General features: G+C 44.6%; 1 protein-coding gene across 10 annotated transcripts in view; it reads left to right on the forward strand.

Moving 5' to 3' along the window:
- The window catches only part of CCDC62 (coiled-coil domain containing 62), a 59,976-nt gene that overhangs the window by 3,264 nt on the left and 36,749 nt on the right, over positions 1 to 19,963 (forward strand). For 7 of the 10 annotated variants that reach the window (XM_017976467.4, XM_078337556.1, XM_078337559.1 and 4 more), the window contains exons 2-6: positions 1,530 to 1,722; positions 5,233 to 5,399; positions 12,720 to 12,821; positions 17,129 to 17,300; positions 19,047 to 19,148. In XM_017976467.4, the coding sequence (XP_017831956.4) occupies positions 1,530 to 1,722; positions 5,233 to 5,399; positions 12,720 to 12,821; positions 17,129 to 17,300; positions 19,047 to 19,148 (736 nt within the window). The remainder of the gene's footprint in view (positions 1 to 1,529; positions 1,723 to 5,232; positions 5,400 to 12,719; positions 12,822 to 17,128; positions 17,301 to 19,046; positions 19,149 to 19,963) is intronic. The other 3 variants (XM_078337557.1, XM_078337561.1, XM_078337564.1) reach the window with 2 other exon arrangements.

Consider the following 19,963-nt stretch of genomic DNA (forward strand, 5'->3'; position numbering starts at 1 on the left):
GTAGAATCTAGGTGCTGAGTATACGGGAGTTTATTGTACTATTGTCTTTGGGTACACGCGTAAAATTTACTTATGGAATTTGGCTTTTAATTAGGTATGTTATATTTGGACAACTTACAATATTAAATTGTCCTTGATTGATTATATAGATGCCTTAGATGTTGTAGTTGTCATATTGAACACATAGTTTTCTTTTTATAGACTAAAATTCCTTTTGTTGTTGTTGTTTGTTTTTCTGTTTTTTTTTTTTTTTTGAGACATAGTCTCGCTCTGTCGCCCAGGCTGGAAGTGCCAGTGGTGTGATCTTAGCTCACTGCAGCCTCTGCCTCCTGGGTTCAAGCAATTGTCCTGCCTCAGCCACCTGAGTAGCTGGGACTACAGGCACATGCCACCACACTGAACTAATTTTTGTATTTTTGGTAGAGACGGGGTTCCACCATGTTGGCCAGGCTGGTCTCAAACTCCTGACCTCAGGTGATCCGCCCACCTTGACCTCCCAAAGTGCTGGGATTACAGGCTTGAGCCACTGCACCTGGCCACTATTTTATGTTTACCTGTGTAAGGTTTGAATGAGGCAACTGAGGCCAGTTATTGAAATAAAGAAATTTAATCGGCCCCTGGGTGAGGAGGTTCCATGGTCCAGGGAAAGGGGGCCAGAGAAGTCACGCTGACTTCCTGGGGCGGGGATTTTTATGGCTATGAGGACCGAGCAACAGCTGGGTGCTCTGATTGGCTCCAGGGGAGCGGGATTGGGACGGGGTGGGCCGCCATTGGTTGGCGGGTTGTTGGGCGGGTTTTCCGGTGCGAACCTTCCAGGGGAGCCATGAGGCAGAGCTAGGTGCCGAGTGCAGAATCTGGTGCTGAGTGCAGAGGTGGGTGTGTCCGGCCTCTAGGCGAGGCAACCGGCCTTACAATCTGTACTTGGTTACTCTAATTGCTGGGGCAAGGTGGGGGATAATGTTACTGATTGGCAGAGAAAAGCATTTTTGGCAAAGGGTGAAAAAGTGCAGAAATAGGTTTATTTGCTTACCCAGTAGATTTTAGAAGCAGTCCCACTTTTTAGGCATGGTATGTGTGGGGTGACAGAAAATTGTAGAGAGGTAGAGTGCATGGTAGGTCTTAACTTGAGCATGTTTTAAGTATACATAATCTTTTGATGCCATGTTATTAACCTAAAACTTAATTGAGGCCGGGCGCGGTGGCTCACGCCTGTAATCCCAGAAGCGGGTGGATCATGAGGTCAAGAGATGGAGACCATCCTGGCCAACGTGGTGAAACCCTGTCTCTACTAAAAAATACAGAAATTAGCTGGGCGTGGTTGCGCACGCCTGTAGTCCCAGCTACTCAGGAGGCTGAGGCAGGAGCTAGACGGAGCTCGACCTTGTCTCAAAAAAAAAAAAAAAAAAAAAAACTTCATTAAACTACTTAGAATTGGCAGCAAAAGAAGATATACTTATTTGGAAAATGGACTTTGGCTGATTTGTTATTGATTTCATTGTTTTTGATGTGAAACCGCTTTCTGTGTTTAGAACATCGGGTCAGAAGGTGAGATTTCCACTATTAAGAAACAACGGAAGGAGCTGCAGTTGCTCATTGGAGAGCTGAAAGATCGAGATAAGGAGCTCAATGATATGGTTGCAGTGCACCAGCAACAGCTTCTGTCATGGGAAGAGGATCGGCAGAAAGTGTTGACGTTGGAAGAACGTTGCAGCAAGTTGGAAGGTCAGAAATGCATTCAGTGACAGCAGTTACGCGCTTCTGTGTGCTAACCCGTCAATGGGCTCATGGGGAAGACAGAGAGGAAGTAAAGACTGCAATTCCTGCTGTCCCCAAGTTTAGTCTCAGGGAAGACAGGAGGACTTCATGAACAGACACAATGGGACAGACGCACACAAGTAAAGTAGGGCAAGCGAAGTATTCCAGTATAAAAAGGGGGCTGGACAGAGCTCCAGTTAACATGGGGTGAGCGCCAAGAATGAATCTGAAGTTTTGAGCAAGAATATGAGGGAAGATGCTATATGACTAGCCATTTCTCTAGAACTAAACTGAAAGATTTTGAGCTTTTGGTATTGAATTTGATCTTAAGTCCTTAAAATGATCTTACGATTTTTTTTTTTTTTGAGACCGAGTTTTGCTCTTGTTGCCCAGGCTGGAGTGGCATTGGCTTCATTTTGGCTTACTGCAACCTAAGCCTCCCCAGGTTCAAGCAATTCTTCTGCCTCAGCCTCCTGAGTAGCTGAAATTACAGGCATATGCCACCGTGCGCAGCTAATTTTGTATTTTTAGTAGAGATGGGTTTTCTCCATGTTGGTCAGGCTGGTCCTGAACTCCCGATCTCAGTTGATTCCCCCACCTCGGCCTCCCAAAGTGCTGTGATTACAGACATGAGCCACCAAAAATGGTCATCTTTTAAAATTACAGCTGTCTAGCCAGGCAGAATGGCTCACACCTGTAATTCCAGCACTTTGGAAAGCCGAGGCAGACAGATCGCTTGAGCTCAGAAGTTCTAGACCAGCCTAGCCAACATGGTGAAACCCCGTTTCTACTAAAAATACAAAAAATTAGCTGGACTTGGTGGTGCAGGCCTGCAATCTCAGCTACTTGGGAGGCAGAGGCACGAGAATCGCTTGAACCCAGGAGGTGGAGGTTGCAGTGAGCCATGATTGTGCCACTGCACTCCAGCATGAGGGACAGAGCGAGCCTTGCCTCAAAAAAAAAAAAAAAAAAAAAATTATAGCTGTCTCAAAACTGGTTGCAAAAGTTTATTTGATACCATAATTTAATTCTGTCATTCCTTTAGTGTAGCCCTAAATCTGAATGTTCCATTGACTCTAGATTGTTAATAGAATGCATTAGAGGAGAAAACACTAGATCTGTGTAATAGAGAGATTACCTTGTAGGCCGGGTGTGGTGGCTCACGCCTGTAATCCAAGCACTTTGGAGGCCAAGGCGGGCAGATCACCTGAGGTTGGGAGTTCAAGACCAGCCTGACCAACATGCTGAAACCCCATCTTAAAAAAAAATAAATAAATAAAGATAGATTACCTTGTATACACTGCTAACTATAATCACTGTGTCTTTTAAAAGAAAAAAAAAGAAAGATAACCTTGTAGCACATTTCTTTTTACTTAACATTACTCAAAGGACTCTGTAAATGTGACAATCCAAATTTATCATTTTTGGTGGGGCTCACTGGCTCACACCTGTAATCCCAGCACTTTGGGAGGCTGAGGCAGGCAGATCATTTGAGGTCAGGAGTTTGATACCAGCCTGGTCAACATAGTTTGATACCAACCTCGTCTCTACTAAAAACACAAACATTAGCTGGGCATGGTGGTGCACGCTTGTAGTCTCAGCTACTCAGGAAGCTGAGGCAGGAGAATTGCTTGAACCTGGGAGGTGGAGGTTGCAATTGTGCCGCCGCTCTCCAGCCTGGGTGACAGCAAGACTCCGTGTCAAAAAAACCAGCCCCCCACCAAAAAACAAAAAACACCCAAATGTATAATTTTTTTCGTTTCTTTGATGACCATCTTATTTTACTCTGACCACACACATATATACACACAGTGTTTAAAATGGTTGCTCATTAAATGCAGTATAACATCTTATAGCTCTTACATAAACATGTTAAATAACAAAGATAAAACATATAACATATATAACCCACATTATATGTAGCCATCAGTATCTGGTTTTAAAATGAGCAAGATTTGAATAGGCACCTGATGGAAAGAGGAAAATTGAATGGCCAACAAATATATAAAATGTTCCCATTCTCATTAGTAATTAGGGAAATGCAAATGAAAACCAAATTGATATACTATTTTATCTTTACCAGCCTGGCAGAAATTATTGGGTGCTGGTAAAGTGTGGCGCCAAGGGAACGCTGAGACGCTGCTGGTGGGAGTCAGTTGTCACTGCTAGTGTGCAAAATCATTTGACCATATCTAGCGAAGCTGAAGATGTGCATATCCTACAGCCCAGCAAATCCACTTTTAGGAATATTCTTACCCTTTAATAGACACATGAGTCACCTAAGGGTCTTGTTAAAATGTAGATTCTGATACAATAGGTCTGGGGCCCCAGGTGATGCTGCTGCCACTGCCTTGGTCCAGGGACCACATTTTGAGAAGCAAGGCTCTCAAGAAACTTGCAAATATGCACCAAGGGATATGTGTAAAAAAGGCCAGGTGCAGTGGCTCAGCCTATAATCCCAGCACTTTGGGAAGCCAAGGTGGGCAGATCACCTGAGATCAGGGGTTTGAGACCAGCCTGGTCAAAATGGAGAAACCCTGTCTCTATTAAAAATACAAAAATTAGCCAGTCATGGTGGCTCATGCCTGTAATCCTAGCTACTTAGAAGGCTAAGGCAGGAGAATCATTTCAACCCAGGAGGCGGAGTTTGCAGTGAGCCAAGATGGTGGCACTGTACTCCAGCCTGGGTAACAGAGTGAGACTCTTAAAAAAAAAAAAATACATGTAAAAGAATATTCAGAGCAGCATTGTTTATCATAGCTGCAAAGTGGAAATGACCCAAATCACCATCAGTAGTAGAAATAAGCTTTGCTGTAACCATTCAGTGGAATATTAGGTAGCAATGTTTGTGCACACACAAATTATACACAACAACTGAGTGAATCTCAAAATCATAAGCAAAAGAAGTGAACAGAAAAATTCACAGAATATTATTCCTTTTTTTTTTTTTTTGAGACAGAGTTTTGCTCTTGTTGCCCAGGCTGGAGTGCAATAGCACGATCTTGGCTCACTGCAACCTTCGCCTCCTGGGTTCAAGCGATTCTCCTGCCTCAGCCCCCCAAGTAGCTGGGATTATAGGCATGAGCCACCATGCCCAGCTAATTTTTGTATTTTTAGTAGAGACAGGGTTTCACCATATCGGCCAGGCTGGTCTTGAATTCCTGGCCTTGTGATCCGCCTGCCTCAACCTTCCAAAGTGCTGGGATTACAGGCGTGAGCCACCTTGTCCAGCCTGTACTTTTACTTTTTACCCACCGATTTTGAAAATAATGCATTTTGGGAGAACTCCTCTTTTGGCTTTGGAGGCCCCCCCCCACCACCACACCTGTCTCTGTAGGGAGGAGGCTCTTCCTTCTGCCTTCTCCTCTTTCTTGCTTATTAAACACTCTGCCCCTTAAAACCGAAATATAAATAAATAATAAGAATACATTTTAAGCTGAAGGTCTGACTACAGATTATTGATGAAATTTCCCTCAGGTGAACTACATAAAAGAACTGAAATAATCAGGTCACTTACGAAGAAGGTGAAAACCCTTGAATCCAACCAAATGGAATGCCAAACGGCTCTCCAGAAGACCCAACTACAGCTTCAGGAAATGGCTCAAAAGGCAACACATTCTTCTCTTCTCTCTGAAGACCTTGAGGTTAGGTTTATATTTTGATAAGCTTCACTAGTGCAAATTTTCTTTGTGTTTCAGTTATTGAAAAATTAGATTTAAATGTTTCATTAAAAATGCATGTGAGTCATTTTCATTTAATGTGAAGAATAAAAGAATTAAAGAAAATCAAATTTAAAAAAAGAAAAAAAAAAAACGCATGTGAGGCCAGGCACAGTGGCTCGGTAGCTCACACCTGTAATGCCAGCTCTTTGTTTGGGAGGCTGAGGTGGGAGGATTGCTTGAGCCCAGAAATTCAAGAGCAGGCTGGGCAACATGGCAAATGCCCATCTCTGTAAAAAGAAGAAATAGAAGGCTGGGCATGGTGGCTCACCCCTGAAATCCCAACACTTTGAGAGATCGAGGTGGGTAAATTATGAGGCCAGGAGTTCAAGACCAGCCTGGCCAATATGGTGAAACCTCGTCTCTACTAAAAATACAAAAAAAAAAAAATTAGCCAGTGTGGTGGCAGGTGCCTCATCCCAGCTACTTGGGATGTGAGGCAGGAGAATCACTTGAACCCAGGAGGCAGAGGTTGCAGTGAGCTGAGATCGTGCCACTGCACTCCAGCCTAGGTGACAGAGTGAGATTCCATCTAAAAAAAAAAAAAAAAAAGAAAGAAAGAAAAAATCAGCCAGGTGTGGTGGTGCACTGCTGCAGTCCCAGCTATTTGGGAGGCTGAGGTGGGAGGATCACTTGAGCCCCGGAGGTCAAGGCTGCAGTGAACTGTGATTGTGCCACTACATCCCAGCCTGGGTGACCAAAAAAAAAAAAGAAAGAAAGAAAGCATATGTAAGCCAGGCAAAGTGGTGTGTATCTGTAGTCTCAGCCACTGAGGAGGCTGAGGCAGAAAGATCGCTTGGGCCCAGGAGTTCAAGTCCAGTCTGGGCAACACAGTGAGGCCTCATCTCAATAAAAATGACAAACAACAGTGACAAACAGCCAATGCAGAAGCGCATGCGTGTGTGTATGAAGGTGTCTGTACTCATCTACCCCGCGTAGTTTTGTGTTTATCCTACGGTTTTGGTTAGGTGCACAGCACTATCCTGTCTTAGAGGCTGAGCTTCCGTACAACCTTTTTAATTGTTAGACCATTTGGTTTAGTAGCAGCTACCATTTAATCAACAATGTGTTATAGAAAGCTTTCCTCAAAGATGAGATGGGTGGTATCATCAAATTTTGGTGCCTCACTGATGTTTTCTAAATTATTGTGTCTTTTTTTTTTCTTCTTAGTAGAGACAGGGTTTCACCATGTTAGTCGGGCTGGTCTCGAACTCCTGAGCTCATGGTCCACCTGCCTTGGTCTTCCAAAGTGCTGGGATTACAGGCCAGGTGTGAGCCACTCCAGCAGGCATTTTTTTTTTTAGATGGAGTTTTGCTCTGTTGCCCAGGCTGGAGTGCAATGGTGTGATTTTGGCTCACCACAACCTCTGCCTCCCAGGTTCAAGCAATTCTCCTGCCTCAGCCTCCTGAGTAGCTGGGATTACGGGCATGTACCACTACACCCGACTAATTTTGTATTTTAGTAGAAACAGGGTTTCTCCTTGTCGGTCAGGCTGGTTTTAAACTTTTGACCTTAGGTGAAACGCCTGCCTTGGCCTCCCAAAGTGCTGGAATTTCAGGCATGAGCCACTGCACCCGGCCAATTATTGTGTCTTATCTCTTAACATTAGTGGCATATTGGGAATAAAACCTGTAAGACTGATTTTTTGAGCCTGGTGTGATTGCTCACACGTGTAATCCCAGCACTTTGGGAGGCCAAGTTGGGTGGATCACTTGAGGTTCAAGTGATTCTCCTGCCTCAGCCTCCCGAGTAGCCAGGACTACAGGCACGCATCACCATGCCCAGCTAATTTTTTGAATTTTTAGTAGAGATGGGGTTTCACCATATTAGCTAGGATGGTCTCGATCTCCTGACCTCATGATCCACCCGCCTCGGCCTCCCAAAGTACTGGGATTACAGGTGTGAGCCACCATGCCCAGCCTAATTTTTTGTATTTTTAGGAGAGACGGTGTTTCATCATCTTGGCCTGGCTGGTCTTGAACGCCTGACCTTGTGATCCACCCACCTCGGCCTCCCAAAGTGCTGGAATTACAGGCGTGAGCCACCTCGCCTGGCTTACTTAGAGCATTTTTAGGTTCACAGCAAAGTTGAGCAGAAAGTAGAGAGAGTTCTCATACATGCCCTGTATCCACATGCACACAACCTTTCCCATTACTGACCTCCACACCAGGGTGGTACATTTCTTATAACTGGTGAATCTTCACAGATACATTATTGTCACCTAAAGGTTACAGTTAACATTAGGGGTCACTCCCTGTGTTTATATTCTATGGGGTTTTGACAAATGTGTAATGATATATTATCCTCTACAGAATAGTTTCACTGTCTTAAAAGTCTTCTGTGATCTGCCCTTCAGCCCTTCTTCCCCGTCACCCCTGGTCACACCAATCTTTTTACTGCCTCCATAGTTTTGCCTTTTCCACAGTGTCATATACCTGGAATCCTGTAGTATTAGCCTTTCAGATTGCCTTTTTTCACTTAGTAATATGCATTTAAATTTCCTCCTGAAGGTATCTTTTTAAAAGTCTGATTAGGCTGGTGCAGTGGTTGATGCTTGTGATCCCAGCACTTTGGGAGGCCATGGTGGGAGGATCACTTAAGGCCAAGAGTTTAAGACCAGCCTGGGCAACATAGTGAGACCCTGTCTCTACAAAAATACAAACATAAACATTAACTGGGCATCGTGGTGAGCACCTGTAGTCCTAGTTACCTGAGATGCTGAGGTGGGAGGATCACTTAAGCTCAGGAGTTCAAGGTTACAATGAGCTGTGATTTCTCCACAGAACTCCAGTCTGGGTGACAGAGTGAGATCTTGTCTCTTAAAAAAAAAAAACAAAACGCTGGGCACAGTGGCTCACACCTATAATCCCAGCACTTCAGGAGGCCAAGGCTGGTGGATCACCTGAGGTTGGGAGTTGGAGACCAGCCTGACCAACATAGAGAAACCCCGTCTCTATTAAAAATACAAAATTAGCTGGGCGTGGTGGCACATGCCTGTAATCCCAGCTGCTTGGGAGGCTGAGGCAGGAGAATCACTTGAACCTGGAGCGGGAGATTTCAGTGAGCTGAGATCACACCATTGCACTTCAGTCTGAGCAATAAAAGCAAAACTCCATCTCTTTTTATTTATTTATTTTAAAGATGGGGTTTCACCATATTGGTCAGGCTGGTCTCCAGCTCCTGACCTCAGGTGATCCACCCACCTCAGCCTCCCAAAGTGCTGGGATTACAGGCATGAGTCACTGCGGCCGGTGGCAAAACTCCATCTCATAAAAGAAAAGACAAGACCAAGCACGGTGGCTCATGCCTGTAATCCCAGCACTTTGGGAAGTCAAAGCAGGCAGATCACCTGAGGTCAAGAGTTTGAGACCAGCCTGGCCAACATGACGAAAACCCTTCTCTACTAAAAATACAAATATTAGCCTGGCATGGTGGCATGTGCCTGTGATCCCAACTATTCAGTAGGCTGAGGCAGAAGAATCACTTGAACCCAGGAGATGGAGGTTGCAGTGAGCAGAGATCATTGTGCCACTGCACCCCAGCCTTGGGTGACAAAGACTCCGTTGTAAAAAAAGAGAAGGCTGATTGTTATTTTTCTCAACTAGCACAGACATTGTATACACAATAATTACATCAGATGTAGCACCATGTTTTTTTAAATAATTGATGAGGGCCAGGCGCGGTGGCTCACGCCTATAATCCCAGCACTTTGGGAGGCCGAGGCGGGTGGATCATGAGGTCAAGAGATCAAGACCATCCTCGTCAACGAGGTGAAACCCCATCTCTACTAAAAAAAAAAATACAAAAATCGGCTGGACATGGTGGCACGCGCCTGTAATCCTAGCTACTTGGGAGGGTGAGTCAGGAGAATTGCTTGAACCCAGAAGGCGGAGGTTGCGGTGAGCCGAGATCGTGCCATTGCACTCCAGTCTGGGTAACAAGAGCAAAACTCCGTCTCAAAAAATAAATAAATAAATAAATGATGAGTAGGAATACCCCAGTATGAAGTTCTTTCAACAAATAATATTTTTAAAATTCATAGAATTCACTAATGCTATGCTACTTAATCTCAGCAAAGGAAATTTCTTACTAATACAGTTCTCATTCATTCATTTTCCTTTTTTTTTTTGGAGCTGGTGCAAAATATCAGTCTTTTATTTTATTTTTTTTAAAGAAAGAGAAAGAGAAAGGGGGAGAGAGAACAGGAGTCTTGCTCTATTGCCCAGGCTGGAATGCAATCTAAAAGTAGGTATAAAAAACCTCTTTTATGCCAATAATTGTACTTAACAGCAGGGACAGGAAGGAATAAGGGAAGAAAATAACAAACAAACAGCCAACCAATATTTCATTTAAGTCTGTGAAATGCTATGCAAATGCTGAAGAGTGATTTACTTCCAATTATGTGGTCACTTTCAAAATAGGTGTAATGTGATACTGAGAAAAATGTATTTCTATGGACCTGGGGTGAAGAATTCTATAAATATTCACTGAGTTTACTTGTTCCAGGTCTGAGTTCAAATTATAGATGTCCCTGTTAATTTCTATCTCATTGATCTGTCGAATATTAACAATGTAGTGTCAAAGTCTCCTGCTATTATTGTGCAGGAGTCCAAGTCTCTTTATAAGTCATTAAGAACTTGTCTTACGTATCTGGGTGCTCCTATATTGGGTGCATATATATTTATAATCATTGACTCCTGTTGTTGCATTGATCCTTTTACCATTATGTAATGTCCTTCTTTGCTTCTTTTAGTCTTTGTTACTGTTAAAGTCTATTTTGTCAGAGATGAAAGTTACAACTCCTGGTGTTTTTTTTTTCTTTTTTCTTTTCTCTCTATTTGATTGGTGAGTCTTCCACCAACCCTTTGTTTTGAGTCTTTGTGTGTTCTTGCTTATGAGATGGATCTGGATACAGTGTACCGATGGGTTTTGACTTTTTATTCAATTTGCCTGTCCGTGTCTTTGATTGGGGCATTTAATCCATTTAAATTTAGGATTAATATTGATATTTGTGAGTTTAACATTGTCGTTTGATGCTAGCTGGCTATTTTGCCCATTAGTTGTTATAGACTCTTCATTATGGAGATACTCTTTACCTTTTGGTAAGTTTTTGGGACGACTAATACTGGTTGTTCCTCTCTGTATATAGTGCTTCTTTCAGAAGCTCTTGTAAAGCAGGCGTGGTGGTGATGAAATCTCTGAGTGTTTGCTTGTTAGTGAAAATTTTTTTTTCCTTCATTTATGAAGCTTAATTTGGCTGGATATGAGATTCTGGGTTGAAAATTCTTTTCTTTGAGGATATTGAATATTGACCCCCACTCTCTTCGAGTTTGTAGGGTTTCAGCCGAGAGATCTGCTGTGGGTCTGATAGGCTTCCCTTTATGGGTAACCTGACCCTTCTCTCTGGCTGCCCTTAGAATTTTCTCCTTTATTTCAACCCTGGTGAATCTAATGATTATGTGCCTTGGGGTTGCTCTACTTGAGGAATATCTTTGTGGTGTTCTCTGTATTACCTGGAGTTGAGTATTGTCCTGCCTTACTAGGTTAGGAAAGTTTTCCTGAGTAATATCCTGAAGAATATTTTCCAGCTTGGATACATTCTCTTCATGACATTCAGGTACACCTATCAAACATAAGTTAGGTCTTTTCACATAGTCCCATATTACTTGGAGACTTTGCTCATTCCTTTTTACTCTTTCTTCTCTAATCTTTCATTTCATTAAGTTGGTCTTCGACCTCTGATATCCTTTCTTCTGCTTGATCAATTCGAGTGTTAAAACCTGTGCATACTTCTCAGAGTTTCCGTATTGTATTCTTCAGTTCCATTAATTCACTTATATTCCTCTCTAGATTGTCTATTCTCGTTAGGATTTCGTCAAACCTTTTTTCAAGGTTCTTAGTTTCTTTACATTGGGCTAGAACATGTTCTTTTAACTCACAGAAGTTTCTTATTATCCCCCTTCTGAAGCCTAATTCTGTTATTGGAATGCATTTGTTCTCCATCAGGCCTTGTTCCCTTGTTGATGAGGAACTGTGATCCCCTGCAAAGGGAGAGCCATTCTGATTTTGGGTATTCTCAGCCTTTTTACGCTGGTTTCTTCCCATCATTGTAAATGTATCCACCTGTTGTCTTTGTAATTACCAACTTTCAAATTAGGTCTTTGAGTGGATGTCCAAGTTGTTGATTCTCAGCACCAGAATCTGAGCAACCCACTGTGCTGGCTGAGACAGCAGCGTTAAGATTCGTGGTGCTTTTCTGCCTGGGAATCTCCGGTCTGGCTTCCTTCTTGAGTCCCTTTTTCAATCAGCTGAATAGGCGACTCTGCCTTCCTGGAGCTCCAAAAGTTGAGCAAAAGGGGACCCAGTACCGTTTACTCTGTGCCAAGAACCACTGTGCCAGGGCGCCGGCAAAACTGCCGCGCTGGCCACAAGAGTCACACTGGCGACCCATGGGGCTCCTCCGCTGGGAATCTCCTGGTCCGTGAACAACAAAAATTTGTCTGAAAGTGTGGCATCCTCTCGTTCTCTGCGCTTTCACTGGGAGCTACAATCTTGAGCTGCTAGTAATCAGCCATCTTGGATCTCTCTCTTTTTTTTTGAGACAGTCTCGCTTTGTCATCCAGGCTGGAGTGCAGTGATGCTCTTTTGCCTTGCTGCAACCTCCACCTCCCTAGTTCAAGCAATTCTTCAGCCTCAGCCTCCCAAGTAGCTGGGATTACAGGCACCTGCCACCACTCCCTGCTAATTTTTAAAAATCTTTTAGTAGAGACAAGGTCTGACCACATCGGCCAGACTGGTCTAGAACTCCTGACCTCAGGCAATCCGCCCACCTCAGCCTCTCAAAGTGCTGGGATTACAGGCATGAGCCACTGCGCCTGGTCATTCATTCATTTTCTTCCCTCTTCCCAACCTGAAATTACACATAAAAGATGTTAGGAAATAGACATGTTTACAAGCGTCACCAACATAATTCAGTAGGACAAATACAAGTGCTGAGAGGATGGTAGAATTAATAGAGAAATATATATTTGTATTCCTTTTTGATGATTGCTTTCTAGCCCACTTTATTACTAAAACAGTGGGCTTTATTACTTAGCCCACTTTTTTACTATCTCTTTTGTGTTACTAAAAAGAATTAAACAAGGAAAAAACAAAATAGAGAAATAAGCACAGATTGTGGCTAGCGAGAGTAGTGAAAGCTTTACCAGGATTCAAGTCGTGTCATCTGTGTTGTTTTCTTGTAGGCTAGAAATGAAAGTCTCAGCAACACGTTAGTGGAACTTTCTGCTCAGGTAGGACAGTTACAAGCTCGAGAACAAGCTCTCACGACAATGATAAAGCTGAAGGTAATAAAAAAATAAGAATTCCCTCATTTGCCAGAGTGCTTGGTGGTTTATATCCATATTCATTATCTTACCTAAGTCCCTAGCATCCCAGACATGGGAAGCTACCATTGTTGCTCCTGTTGGTTTTCTTTGTTTTGTTTTGTTTTGAGATGGAGTCTCACACTGTTGCCTAGGCTGGAGTGCAGTGGTGCAATCTCGGCTCACTGCAACCTCCGCCTCCTGGGTTCAAGCAATTCTCCTGCCTCAGCCTCCCGAGCAGCTAGGACTGCAGGTGTGTGCCACCATGCCCAGCTAAATTTTAGATTTTTAGTAGAGACAGGGTTTCACCATGTTGGCCAGCATGGTCTCGATCTCCTAACCTTGTGATCTGGCCACCTCAGCCTCCCAAAGTGCTGAGATCAGGCGTGAGCCACTGCGCCTGGCTGCTCTTGTTTTTATAAAACACCCATTTAGAAATGAAGGAAACAAGTTTCCAAGGCATGAAAAAGGAGGCTGCTTCTGCTCTTCTATCTCCAAGGCCCATTTCATGGGCTGGCATATCTGAATTAACTTGTTTTCTCCTTGGGTACCCATTATTAGGTCTCATAGAGTTATTGGCAATTAGATTGTATGATAATTTGTGTGTGTGTGTGTGTGTGTGTGTGTGACAGAGTTTTGCTCTCATTGTCTAGGCTGGAGTGCAATGGCACGATCTTGGCTCACCACAACCTCCACCTCCTGGGTTCAAGCGATTCTCCTGCCTCAGCCTCCCAAGTAGCTGGGATCACAGGCATATGCTGCCACGCCTGGCTAATTTTGTATATTTAATAGAGACGGGGGTTTCACCATGTTGCCCAGGCTGGTCTCAAACTCCTGACCTCAGGTGACCCACCTGCCTCAGCCTCCCAAAATGCCGGGATTATAGGCATGAGCCACTGCGCAAGGCCATTTTTTTTTTTTTTAGTGGCGAGAAAAACCATTCGCAATTAAGCAGTTGATAGAGTCACCAACATGCAATATACAACAATACAGTCTCCTGCTATAACATGTCTTTGACAATTGGTATTTAGGGGAACGATGTTGGTATGAAGAAATGCTCACACTAATAAATATGCGGTTTTTCTCAGCACATTGTTTTGAAGTGATTGGGGCAAGTGCTCTTAAAATTAAAGAGAAAATATTAAAATCTACAGTCATGTCTTGAGTCAAGTAGTAGTCAGTTTTGTGGCTTCAGCAACCTCTCTGGTTTCCATCACAGCAAACTCTGGCAAAGCTGTATGACTGAAGGCGCTGCCAAGGCAATTCCCTCGCATTGAAACGGTGGGTGCGTTAGGAAGGCTGGGCACGGTAGCTCATGCCTGTAATCTCAACACTCTGGGAGCCTGAGGCAGGTGGATCACTTGAGGTCAGGAGTTGAAGACCAGCCTGGCCAACATGGTGAAACACCTGTCTCTACTAAAAATACAAAAAAGTTAGCCAGGTGTGGTGGCACTCTCCTGTAGTCCCAGCTACTCTGGAGGCCGAGGTGGGAGGATTGCCGGAGGCTGGGAGGCGGAGGTCGCAGTGAGCCGATATTGTACCACTGTACTCTGTTTGGACAACAGAGCGAAACTCTGTCTCAAAAAAAAAAAGATGACGCCGACCAGGCTCATGTCTATAATCCCAGCACTTTGGGAGGCCGAGGAGGGTGGATCACGAGGTCAAGAGATCGAGACCATCCTGGCTAATGTGGTGAAACTAAAATACAAAGATTAGCTGGGCACAGTGGCACAGACCTGTAGTCCCAGCTACTCAGGAGGCTGAGGCAGGAGAATCGCTTGAACCCTGAAGGTGGAGGTTGCAATGAGCCGAGATCACACCACTGCACTCCAGCCTGGAGACAGAGCAAGATTCCGTCTCAAAAAAGAAGCTTGTATTCCAACCTAGAGATTTTCTTTGATGAAAATGGTTTCCGCCTGGCGCGGTGGCTCAAGCCCGTAATCCCAGCACTTTGGGAGGCCGAGGAGGGTGGATCACGAGGTCAAGAGATCGAGACCATCCCGGTCAACATGGTGAAACCCCGTCTCTACTAAAATAACAAAAAATTAGCTGGGCGTGGTGGCGTGCGCCTGTAATCCCAGCTACTCAGGAGGCTGAGGCAGGAGAATTGCCTGAACCCAGGAGGCGGAGGTTGTGGTGAGCCGAGATCGTGCCATTGCACTCCAGCCTGAGTATCAAGAGCGAAACTCCGTCTCAAAAGAAAACAGTTTCCATTAGAAGCGGATGCCCTCCAGGACATTCTTATCCAAGGAGGAAGTAGGAGCCCCAGGGTTAAGGCTGACAGAGATTGACTGTCTTAGGTCTCTCCTGGCGTTAACGTCACTGTGTTCCAGTACTTATCAGGACTTTTATTTTTCTTACTGGCCTGGTCACAAAGTTCCATGGGTTTTTTCATGGCCTGCCCCAACCCGATTATTCTAGAAGTCCTCCTGGTGTGAGATGTGCAGACAATGTGGTTTTTCAGGAGTGCGTTTATGATACTGTACCGGGAACACCTTAGCAGGGGAAACCTCTTAATAAGAGTTATTCCAGGTGAGTGGGGAAGTGATCGAACTTTTACATATTTTTATACTTTTAGGTGTTGTTTGAGTTGCTTTTCAAGAAGCAGATACCTTTTTTTGTAACTAAAACCACCTCAACAATGAAGAGATTCTAATGTTAGGTTTGGGATGCTGTTGTGGAGTCTAGTTTTAACAAGCTGGAAAATGAGGGGGAATTGTGGGCCACTAGACTTCCCTGTAATCCAGAGGATGACTTTCCCATCCAGGGCCCACCAACCCTCTTGTTGCTATTATAGTTTCTTTGGTATAGAACAGTCTGGCTCTAACTTTCTGAGGCAGTAAGGGATAGTGGCTCAGTACATCGTGTGTGAGGCAGCCAGCCAGGTTCAAATGGTGGCTCCACCACTGACTAGTTGTGTGACTATGGGCAAGGAACTAGCCTGTCTGTTGACTCATCTGTCACTTGGCAAGAACAATGGTACCTCCCTCACAGAGTTACTGTAAAGATTAAGTGGGTTAGCCTCTCTTTCCAGCTGGAACCATGGAGGGTGTAGAAGAGAAGAAGAAGAAGAAGGTTCCTGCTGTACCAGAAACCCTTAAGAAAAAGCAAAGGAGGCCAGGCGCAGTGGCTCACGCCTATAATCCCAGCACTTTGGGAGGCCGAGGCGGGTGGATCATGAGGTCAAGAGATCGAGACCATCCTGGTCAACAAGGTGAAACCCCGTCTCTACTAAAAATACAAAAATTAGCTGGGCATGGTGGTGCGCGCCTGTAGTCCCAGCTACTCAGGAGGCTGAGGCAGGAGAATTGCTTGAACCCAGAAGGCGGAGGTTGCGGTGAGCCGAGATCGTGCCATTGCACTCCAGCCTGGGTAACAGCAGCGAAACTCCGTCTCAAAAAAAAAGCGAAGGAATTTCACAGAGCTGAAGATCAAGCGCCTGAGAAAGAAGTTTGCCCCAAAGATGCTTCGAAAGGCAAGGAGGAAGCTTGTCTATGAAAAAGCGAAGCACTATCACAAGGGATGTAGGCAGGTGTACAGAACTGAAATTCGAATGGCGAGGACGGCAGGGAAAGCTGGCAGCTTCTGTGCACCTGCAGAACCCAAACTGGCGTCTGTCATCAGGACCAGAGGTATCGACGGTGTGAGCCCAAAGGTCCGAAAGGTGTTGCAGCTTCTTCGCCTTCGTCAGATCTTCAGTGGAACCTTTGTGAAGCTCAACAAGGCTTCAGTTAACATGCGGAGGATCGTATTGCATGGGGGAACCCAAATCTGAAGTCAGTAAATGAACCAATCTACAGACATGGTTATGGCAAAATCAAAAAAGAAGCGAATTGCATTGACAGATAACGCTCTGATTGCTGGATCTCCCGGTAAACATGGCATCATCTGCATGGAGGATCTGATTCATGAGATCTATACTGCTGGAAAACCCTTCAAAGAAGCAAACAACTTCCTGTGGCCCTTCAAATTACCTTCTTCACGGTTCGGAATGAAGAAAAAGACCCCCCATTTTGTAGAAGGTGGGGATGCTGGCCACAGGGAGGACCAGATCAACAGGCTTATTAGACGAATGAACTAAGGCGTCTCCCACGACGATTCTAAGCTGGTCAGTTAACAAACAGCACCTGCTCTCAACTGAAAAACAAGATTAAGTGAGTTAATATGTGAAAAGTACTTAGAATGGAACCTGGCTCACAATAAATAAGAGCTTAGTAAGGGTTATCTTTTCTTCTTGGTTAATTGGAATTTAAGAATCTAGGACAACTGTTTTCAAATTTTGTTTTTAGGACAAAGATATTATTGAGGCAGTCAATCACATTTCAGACTGTTCGGGTAAGTTTAAATTGCTAGAGCGTGCTCTGCGCGATGCCAAGATGGTGGAGACTTGTGTTGTGAAAGAAAAGCAAGATTATAAGCAGAAATTGAAGGCACTGAAGATTGAAGTGAATAAACTGAAAGGTAAGGAAGAGACCTACATTTCAGATACTAATGTATTCTCTTGGAAATATATTTCTTTCTTTTTTTTTTTTTTTTTTTTGAGACAGAGTCTTGCTCTGCAGCCCAGGCTGGAGTGCAGTGGCACAATCTCAGCTCACTGCAACCTCCGTCTCTCAGTGTAAGCGATTCCCCTGCCTCAGCATCCTGAGTAGCTGGGACTACAGGCATGCACCACCACACCTGGCTAATTTTTTGTATTTTTGTAGAGATGAGGATTCACAATGGACAGGATGGTCTCGATCTCCTGACCTCATGATCTGCCCACCTTGGCCTCCCAAAGTGCTGGGATTACAGACATGAGCCACCACAGCCGGCTGGAAATATATTTCTTCATTTGGAAAGATTTCTATATTTCTTCATTTCAAATATATTTCTCCAATCTTATGCTTGAGAATAGATCGATTTCTAGCCTTAGGAATTTTATTTATATAGGCCTTATCCATTTCATTTATATAGAATTATGCTCCAGTTTTTATCTTATAAATAACAGAGTTGGGGAAAGCTGCATAATGTATCATACTGCAAAGTAATCCCGCCTTAGTTGAGGCACTTCTACCATTGTTGATTGCTAATACGTGCTTTGTGGCGACCACATCAGTATCTCAGTGGCAGACAGTCCTAGCATTTATTAAACCCGTGCATCTAGAGGCGAATGGGAGTTGACTGACTGCAGTTGGCACTGAGCTGCTCATCTGGGCAGTTGTGCCTCCCTCGTTTCATCTTCTCCTTGCCAGCAGGCTAGCCTGGGCATTTCTTCCCACAGCGAGGGCAGAAACTTCTGATTCTGAAATTATAAATTTTTATTTTTGCCGATTTATTTATTTTTGACAGAACCTCACTCTGTCACCCAGGCTGGAGTGTGGTGGCACAATCTTGGCTCACCCCAACCTCTGCCTCCCGGATTTAAGTTATTCTTTTGTCTCAGCTTCCCAAGTAGCTGGGATTACAGGGCACCCACCACCATGCCCAGCTAATTTTTTTATGTTTAGTAGAGACGGGGTTTTACCATCTTGGCCAAGCTGATCTTGAACTCCTGAGCTCGTGATCCATCCACCTCTGCCTCCCAAAGTGCTGGGATTACAGGCGTGAGCCACCGCTCCCAGCCTTTTTTCTTTCTTTCTTTTTTTTTTTTTTTTTTTTTTTTTGAGACGGAATCTTGCTCTTTTGTCCCGGTTGAGTGTAGTGACTTGATCTCAGCTCACTGCGACTTCCGCCACCTGGGTTCAAGGAATTTTCCTGCCTCAGCCTCCTGAGTAGCTGGGATTGCAGGTGTGCACTACCACACCCAGCTGATTTTTGTATTTTTAGTAGACACGGGTTTCACCATGTTGGCCAGTCTGGTCTTGAACTCCTGACTACAAGTGGTTTGTCCGCCTTGGCCTTCCAAAGTGCTGGGATTATAGACAGGAACCACTGCTCCCGGGAGATTTTGATTTTTAAAAGATTGCTCTGTGTACACTGGGCTGTCACAGGAGAGACAAGGCTGGCGCAGGGAGGTCAGCCAGATGAGAGCAAGTGAAGCCTCCAACCAGGGTCCTTGCCGGGGGTGAAGATGTTGGCTATGAAACAGATTTTGTCTATAGATCCGACAGGACTGTCAGATTAATAGGAAGGGACCGCCGAGGACATGAGGGGTGGGCATAGTATGTATTTGAGGACTGGAAACTAGTATTTAGTTGAGGACTTTCTTTTTCTTCTGTGGTGAAGAGGACCTCAACGAAAAGACGACAGAAAATAATGAGCAACGAGAAGAGATCATTCGCCTCAAGCAAGAGAAAAGTTGCCTGCACGATGAATTGGTTTTTACAGGTAAAACAGCTGATTGAATGTATTTATAACCTAGACTTGGTTTGATGACAAGCTAAAGGAATTAGATACCTCTCCCCACCCCCAAAAATAAATTTTTTTTGAGACAGGGTCTCATTCTGTTGCCCAGGCTGGAGTGCAATGGTGCGATCTTGGCTCACTGCAACTTCTGCCTCCTGGGCTCAAGTGATTCTCCTGCCTCCGGCTCCCTAGTAGCTGGGGTTACTGGCGTGAGCCACCATGCCTGGCTAATTTTTGTAGTGTTAGTAGAGATGGGGTTTTGCCATATTGGCTAGGCTGGTTTCGAACTCCTGACTTCAGGTGATCCAACCACCTCAGCCTCCCAAAGTGTTGGGATTATAGGTGTGAGCCACTGTGCCCAGCTTTTTTTGTCTGTTTGTTTGTTATTTTCTGAGATGGAGTCTCAATGTTACCCAGGCTGGAGTGCAGTGGTGTGATCTTGGCTCACTGCAACCTCCGCCTCCCAGGTTCAAGCAATTCTCCTGCCTCAGCCTCCTGAGTAGCTGGGCCACCACACCTGACTAATTTTTGTGTTTTTAGTAGAGATGGGGTTTTACCATGTTGGCCAGGCTGGTCTCGAACTCCTGGCCTTAGATAATCTGCCTGCCTGAGCCTCCCAAAGTGCTTGCATTACAGATGTGAGCCACCTCGCCTGGACTTTTTTTTTTTAACGCCCTTTGCAGGATCGATGGGAGACCAAGCAGCGACTGTTAATGCTGACATCCTGTTCCCAGTCACTGTTTCCTCTTCTGTAAAACGAGTTACTCTCCCTCCCAGCTTGAGTGTGTGACTCTGCT

The sequence above is a fragment of the Callithrix jacchus genome, chromosome 9, assembly GCF_049354715.1.
Source record: "Callithrix jacchus isolate 240 chromosome 9, calJac240_pri, whole genome shotgun sequence".
In the NCBI taxonomy this organism is placed as follows: Eukaryota; Metazoa; Chordata; class Mammalia; order Primates; family Cebidae; genus Callithrix; species Callithrix jacchus.